A 7,777-nucleotide genomic window follows, 5' to 3' on the forward strand; every position below is an offset into this window, starting at 1 on the left:
TGGTATCTGGAGGTGATGCAGGGGCTGCAACATAGCAATGTGAATGTGTGTAGGTGACAGCCTGGAGCTCCTACACGTTGCTGACACAGGCTGTGGGACGAAGGGTCAGAGGCTGCACTGTGTACCAGGACTAACTGGGGAACTGCCAAGGACTTGGAACTAAGAGAATCCAAGAGCTGAGGGATGAAGATTGAAGAGGAGGTATTTTCACAGGGAAGCAAGATAAACTATGACACCAAATACCATGGAATTTTGGTAACTCCTCCAACACAGAGAAGTTCTTAAACAAGTCTCAGTATAGCACAGATTCACAGAAGTCCCACACTTCTGTCCTAGTAATCACGGATCTGGGTATTTATGCCTACAAAATGAAATCACTGTGCATAATCCACTTAATTTCAGTTTGTTTCATCAGCTGAGTTGCAGGTTTTTATTGCAATGAGAAAGAAATGAAAACCCTGGGCAGAATTTTAACATTTAAAGTTACTTTTGTGTTAGAATGACGGTCCTGTCTGACAAAGAACATTGATGCTGACTTCCTCCTTTACTTGCACACCCCAGATTCTCATAGCAGCTCTTGAGTACCCTCTGGAGAATTAGATGTGCCCATAAAGGCAAGAGAGATCTGAGAACTTCAGACTGAGTAATCTCAGGTGCCTGAAAAGCTCCATGAAAGCAAAGAAAGAGTTTTTTTCCCCACTGGATTTACAAGTCATGCTGCCATTAAGAATTCTGCCCAAGTAAAGTGTGCCGATTATTTATAGTGTTGTGTCTGCGTGGGGCATCGGTGATGCATAGTGGAGGCCAGACAAGCAGTAGACAGGAGAATGGGTTTGCCAACTGCTGCTGACCAGCCACAGCTCCCAGTGGCAGGACTTAAAATTGAGAAATGGGAAGGAGACAGAAGCAGTCAGGGGAAATGACCGCCAGAGCAAAGAGTACCTCAGTTTTTCTACCAGGCATTACCTACTGAGCAATGAGAAGAGATCTGAAATTTATGTTTTCTTCCTTAGAAGCGATTTCAGCAGAAGAACACCATCTTTTGCAACTGGAGAAATGCATGAGTACTGCTGGGCACACTGCAAGCTCCATCAGTAGGGGAGAACTTGAATTCCATTTGCAAATGCAGCAGTGAAAATGCTCCAAGGTTGTGACAGTGAAAATACTAATTATAGAACATTAGCAAAATAATTGGTTGTACTTAGGCTCTGGTCTTGCAAAAACCTCTGTGCAAATGGACTCAGTGGGACTGCTTCCACATAGCTGCTCACACATGTAGGTCTGGGCCTTCTCTGGATTCTGTGACTATGGGCAGATGAAAACGTTCCAGTTACCATAAATCACTTTATACATTCTTTGTTTTATGTAAGGAAACTCTGTGCATCCCATTTGCTAATCAGTGGTTTTCACCCATAATAACAAATGCAGAGCTTCAAATATCCAATTATCTCTAGGATCATTCCTCCATCTCCTAAACAAAGCACTTGGATTATAATGATCTAAAACACTGAAGGAATGGATTGAAGCTAATTAGGCCTCAGATCCACCCAAACTTGGCCCTTCTCTCTGTTCAGCCTTTTTTCCTTTGTCCAATTCTCACCCAGATCCCAGATGGGCTCTTCCTCCCACACTTGTATTCCTCACTTCTACAAGTGACTCAGTCCAGCCCACCCCAGCAAGCAGCTGTACTGTCACCCAAAATCAGCTGTGCAGCATGCTGCCACCAGCTTTCCTGCTTGACTCACAGCTTTGTTTGGGCTCTGTCTCTAAAGGCCAAAGCCAGTGAGCACGAAGCGTTGTGCAGTCCATGGGAGCTCCTCCACCATGTCTGGTGCTCATATCACTGCAAATCCCTGAGGATCACAGTGAGAAAATGAGGAGAAATCACAGCACTCAGAGGACCTTCCAAAATCATGGAATCATAGAATCATAGACTTAGGTTGGAAGAGATCTTAAAAAACATCCAGTTCCAACCTCCTGTTGTAGGCAGACCTGCCCCCACACCAGCTCAGGCTGCCCAGCGCCCCATCCAACCTGCCTTTGAACACCTCCAGGGATGGGGCACCCACAAGCTCCTCTGGGTGGACTGAAGGCCAGACATGAGCAAGCGGTGTGCTCTTGCTGCCCAGGAGACAATCAGTATTGTGGGCTGCGTCAGCAGGGGGGTGGCCAGGAGAGCAAGGGAGGTGGTTGTCCTCCTCTAATCTGCCCTTGTGTGGCCCCACCTGCAGTACTACATCCAGGTCTGGGGCTCCCAACTCAGGAAAGATGTAGAGTTTTGTAGTTGGACCAGAGGAGGGCCACAAAGGTGATGGAAGGGCTGGAGTACCTCTTTTACAAAGAAAGGCTGGAAGAGTTGGACTAGTTAAGCTTAGAGAAGGCTCCAGGGAGGCCTCCTTGCAGCCTTCTGGTAGTCCAACTGAATTAGGTAACAATTTCAGTTCTTGAGAAAAAAAAAAAATTAAAAAAAATTTTAAAATTTCAGTGTTACTGTTCTAGAACTGATGTGGAGGTTTTCTCTCCTCCAACATGTAAAGAACTCCCAAACAATACTGTTTATGAGTATAGCAGCAATGTGCGTCAGTCCAATTAGTAACAGCATCACTAAATGTCACTGTAGCACTTTTGTAGCGCTGAGAGTTGAAGGGGAAGGCAAAGGTTCCAGGTAAAGTCATGCGATGCAAGCTTTCTTTCACACACCCCATGAGCATTCAGCATTATCCACCCCTCACTGCTCATAGCTTGGGCAAGTTCTGCTGTGGGGCACTGGGCAACCTCCCCAACTTCATCATCTGCATCAGAATGATACCGTGCACAATGGAGTGCGATGGGATTTCACTAGGAAAGGTAATGCAAACTGTAAAATGCTGTTCAAGGGGCTTTATCCACAAAACCTCCCCACAATAGAAGGAAATAATTATTATTATCACCCTACTTGCGCTTCTAGCATAGTCATTTCCTTCCCTTCTGATCCCTGAAATTTGTATAAATGGCAAAGTTGCATGTTTATGGAAAACACATGTGAGGAATCCAGAATCACATCACTTGTTTGGGCGCTGTCCTGCTTCAGGTACCAGGATGCTGCAATGAGCGTTAGGCCGTTCGGTGCGGGACCGTCATGAAAGCCAACAGATGCGTGCACAGCCACCTGAGATGTGCTCGGCTGCAAAACCAGCCGTGGCCGTGGAGCTGCCCCGTACTGCTGAGCCGCCCAGGCCCGACGATGCGCTCGGCGCTGCGCTGGCCGCATGAACGGTCCTCCCGTGCTCCGGCTGGCGCGCACGGCAGATGCGGGGCTGCGCCAACACCCGCACGGCAGCAGCGCTGTGCAGCATCGGGCTGCCCGAGCACGCCAGGGGAACGGACCCGACCCGGGGAGCCTGTTAGAGAACCGCAACGCGCAGCCTGACGCCGAGGGCGGCCGCGGGGCTCCGCTCGCTTTGTTCCCCGGCCTCCCCCCGCCCAGCCCCGCACTGAGCATGTGCGCAGCGCCCCATCCTCGCCCCGCCTGCGGGCACCCGCTCCGCACGGAGGAGCCGCAGCCCCGCACCGTCCCCGAGGTGGCCGGGCCGCAGCCCCGCCGGCATGGAGTGAAGGAGGAGCGGAGCCCCGCGCCGCCCGGTCCGGCCATGGAGCTGCGGAGATCCATCTCGGCCAGCGCGGAGGCCGAGAGACCCATGAGGCGCTACGGGGCAGTGGAGGAGACGGAGTGGAAGGCGGAGGCGCTGGGGAGAAGTGAGTGTGGGGGCGCGGGTGGGGGTCCCGCTGACTGGGGCAGCCCTGGGCGGCGGGGGCCAGATGCGGTGCGAGACTGTGCGGTGCGGGCCGGCCCCGTGATGCCGCCCGGTCCTGGTTAGATGCTGGGTGCGCTCCTTGGTTAGCAGGGAGAAGCCGCCGCGTTGCTCGGGAGGTCCGTGTGACGGCTGTGCCCTCTGAGGCTCGAGCCCGTGGGCTGCCGGAGACAAAAGAGCGCTCCTGTGTCGAGGGGCAGGAAAGCAGAGCCGTGTCGGTGCGGTGCTGGTGCGGCTCCGGGCACTTGAGTGCCTCCTTGCGAGGTGGGCTGTGCACTCTGCAGAGCGATGCCCGAGGAAGAGTGAGTTGGACCTCAGCTCTCCCTCATCAAGTGGGATTTCATATATGGCTTTTCATAAATGCCAGCGATCTTTAACGTGCTTCACGTTTAAAGGCACAAGTGACAACCACATTAATCCCTTTGATTATCTCTGGCAAAAGGTGCAGCAGTAAAGGACTTTGTACACTTTTTCAGTGACTGAGCTGTGTTTATGAGCTCAACAAATGTTCTGCAGTGGAGCAGCTTTCTTGAAACTGCAATCCAGAAAGCAACCATTGATGTAACATTCCCAAAGCCACGATGGAAAGACAAACTAAAAAGATGAACAGCTGTCAATTCAAGATCTCACCAGGACCTTGTCTGCCCTGAGGTCCCAAGGGCTATTCTCTTATTGACAAAATTATCTCCTTTACAACCCAGTAAGCCCTTAAGCCCCCTCTAATCCTCAAGTTAACCACCGAGGCAAGAAATCTTGATAAAAGTTGCAAAAAGCTGTGAGCTGCCATGAAGAAAAATATTGTCTAAGCTTCAGAATGTGCTTAATTAGGCCACTGGAACAAAAAGCTCTGAGTGTATGTGCTGATGTCTTAGTCTTGGCTGCTGCTGGGGTTGCTGATGTTCTTGAACTCACCATCCATCCAATGTTCATCATAAAGACTTGCCTGGAAGCCTCTTAACATCCTGGAGCTTTGCAGCACTGTGGTAGCAGATTTTTGCCAACACTTCCACTGTGCTCAAAGTTTTCAGATGTTGCTTTGTTCTGGAATTGTGCTTTACCTTCAGTTTTTCATGAATAGATTACTGCTGGCCATATGCTGGTGGCAGAGGTGTAACTCTCCCTCTCCAGTGCTTCAGCTGCAGTGTTGGTTTTGTTGCAGTGCCTGGCAGAGGTTCAGGACTGAATAAATCCACGCTTTCTAAAATGGAATTGAAGAGTAAAGTCTCTACTGCCTGAGCTGATTGACTAGGATGTGTACAACAGTTCTGCGGGTCCTCTGACATACAGACTTCTTTCTTGTTCTCATATGCATCTGTTGCAACTGCTGTCAGATCACAAGCAGAGCACTTGTCATAATAAAAACTGGCACCTGGAGGTAACAGAAGGGTTACATTTTGCAAGCTTTGGACAAAAAGATCATCTGTTTGGCAGAGGGGAGTGCGGAGGCTGAGTGGGAGAACCGATCTGCTCAAAAACGTGTGCTCAGCACTGAGCTTCCACCCAAAATCACAGCTTGACCTGGTACCAGGGTGGGCTGTTGGCAGGACTAGAACCAAGTTTCCAGGTGTCTGCACCCAGCTCCACTGCTGCGCTGCCCTTCAACACATGAAATTCAGTTCAATGAGAATATTTCAGTACGTGTCTAACAATGCAGATATAGAATAAGAAGCAATCCAGAGGCCATGGTCTGTTCTTTGGAAAGCAGAACTGTTTTGTTTTTTTAATACCAGGACTTTGCAACTTGGTTAATTGCTCTGTTTGCTCGTTGGTTTTGACTTTATTAAAATGCTGTAGAAGTGTTGTTTATGATGGCTGTGTCTCTTTCCTGCTTTAATACTAATATTGACTTCTTTATTGATTAAAGATAAACAGATATTACTATTTGTATTATTATTTCCTTACAGCATTGGTTCTAAATTACATGGCAAGATGACAGGAATCTCCAGAAGGTCTGGAAAGAAACCAAAGAGGCATCATGCCCTTTTTCACTAATGTCATCAATTAGCCTTTGGTGTTTGCATATTGTTTTAAATATGGAATGCTAAGTAGTTGTATTAACAGGAGCAGAAGGCCTTTAGTCCATACGTGTTTGCCCTTTGCTTCTCAGCTGATTTGTTGTGTCTTAAATCAGAATCTTTCTGAAGGCAGCACTTGTTATGCATCTGTACTATGTTCTACACAGTGTGATGCTGTTTCCTGGCTGGTACTTTTATATGTGAGCACAGTCATATCATAAGGGAACAAACATCTTGATTATGTCAAGTTTAGGTAGTTGTTAGTTTATACTCAGTTTGTTAAATGAAAAGGGAACTCTGCTAATACAGAATCATAGAATCCTTACAGTTGGAGGGGACCTGTAAAGATCATCTAGTCCAGCTCTCCTGCATTGTACAGGGACATCCACAGCTAGATCAAGCTGCTCAGAGCCTGCTCCAGCTGGGCCTTGAATGTATGTCTCTAGGGACAGGGTTTCCACCACATCACTGGGCAGCCTGTTCTCTGCCTGTGGTATAGAAAGCATTGTTGGCTATTGGCTTTCACAAAGATAAGTTACTTCTTAGCTATTAAGTGTAATACCATGCACACTTCTCCTGCACAGATTATCAGAGGAGCTGTGCTGACTGATGGTTGCTGAAGGTCTGGTGCCCTTACAACCCAACTGTAGAGATCTCCAGTAGGCATCCATATAAAAAAAAAGAACCATTGTTTAAAGTTTTCTCTTCAACAAAACACTGGAGCTTTTCATTTCATATATAAAACAGAATGTTATTAAAAATGACTGCTCACCACATACCAAAAAATTCTTGCTTTTCTTAGTCCATACGTGTAAATGCAGTCACACTTATAAATTGACAAACGATAATAACAGTGTGGCTACTGCCCTTTCTGTAAATAATCTTTACAACGTAGTCTTGGGGAGTCTGTTCTGAAGAAGAACACTCAAGCTTTTTGTTCTTATTATTAAGTGCACAGTCTCATTTAAAATCATGTATTGCCATCGGCAGAGACTCGTAGTGCCCTGATTAAATAATTGCATGCCATTCCAGGGAAATAGCCACAAAGAAATGAAGCAGTTTTTTTTTTACCATCCTTTTGAATACTGCAAATGTGTTTCTGTTGATATTTTTTTCTTCCTCTTTAGTTTATACGAGGTATATGGCTAGATTCAAAATGCAAGGTGAATGTCTCAGCTTCAGTCAGTATAAGGAGGCAGAAATGCTGAAAAACTGCAAAACATTAATTTTGGTGCAATTTAGTACTGCACAAAATTTGCTCATTGTTTTCATTTGAATGGCAACTTGGTATGGCTGTGCACTGCCACTCCTACTACAGAGACGCACCTTTTCAAATCTTTTTCATTATGAAGCAGATATGAGGGTGTGGGGGATCCCGTTACAGACAAGCACTGAAGAATGAGAGTCCCAGCATGAGACCCAGTGGTAGCACATGGCCCTTACAGCTATTTTTACTTGCTCTCCCTTTGTGCTGTGGAGGTGGCATCATAGGTTTATACATACAGGCAGTGGGGTGCTGTGAAATAGCAGTAGGCTCCAGAACAGTGTCAGTAGGGCGATACTATGTAGTCCTGAGAAATCTCTAGTTTGTTGCAACAGCAGAAAGACAGTATTCTTCCCGGGTTCACAGGTATCCAGTGGAAAGTTTTTTTTTTCACCATATTCAGCTTATGTTAAAAAACCTTTCTAAACTGTTAGTCAGCGTTAGCATTTCACATGCCACTGTTTGAACCTCACTAGTGCTCAGCATTCAGATGTTTAAATACACACAATACGCACCATTAGTATTTAGCATTTGCATTTCTTGGCAGCCAGGGAAAGTAAATGGCTTATGCCTATCTGCATCCTTCTTGGTTCAAAATCAGTGATGTTCTGTTCTGAGATGGTTCCTTTCTGTTTGCAAGAATTTTGAGAAGTTCAAAAGAAAACACAACTGACTGCAGTAACATCAATTGTGGTCTGATAGCCATG

General features: G+C 46.8%; 1 protein-coding gene across 1 annotated transcript in view; it reads left to right on the forward strand.

Annotated features, from left to right (window-relative positions):
* The first annotated feature begins 3,233 nt into the window (after positions 1 to 3,233).
* BMERB1 (bMERB domain containing 1) overlaps positions 3,234 to 7,777 on the forward strand; it is a 35,611-nt gene continuing 31,067 nt past the window's right edge. The window contains exon 1 of the mRNA XM_015876832.2: positions 3,234 to 3,735. Coding sequence (XP_015732318.2) covers positions 3,249 to 3,735 — 487 coding nt within the window. The 5' untranslated portion in view covers positions 3,234 to 3,248. The remainder of the gene's footprint in view (positions 3,736 to 7,777) is intronic.

This window comes from Coturnix japonica, chromosome 14, assembly GCF_001577835.2.
Source record: "Coturnix japonica isolate 7356 chromosome 14, Coturnix japonica 2.1, whole genome shotgun sequence".
Taxonomy (NCBI): Eukaryota; Metazoa; Chordata; class Aves; order Galliformes; family Phasianidae; genus Coturnix; species Coturnix japonica.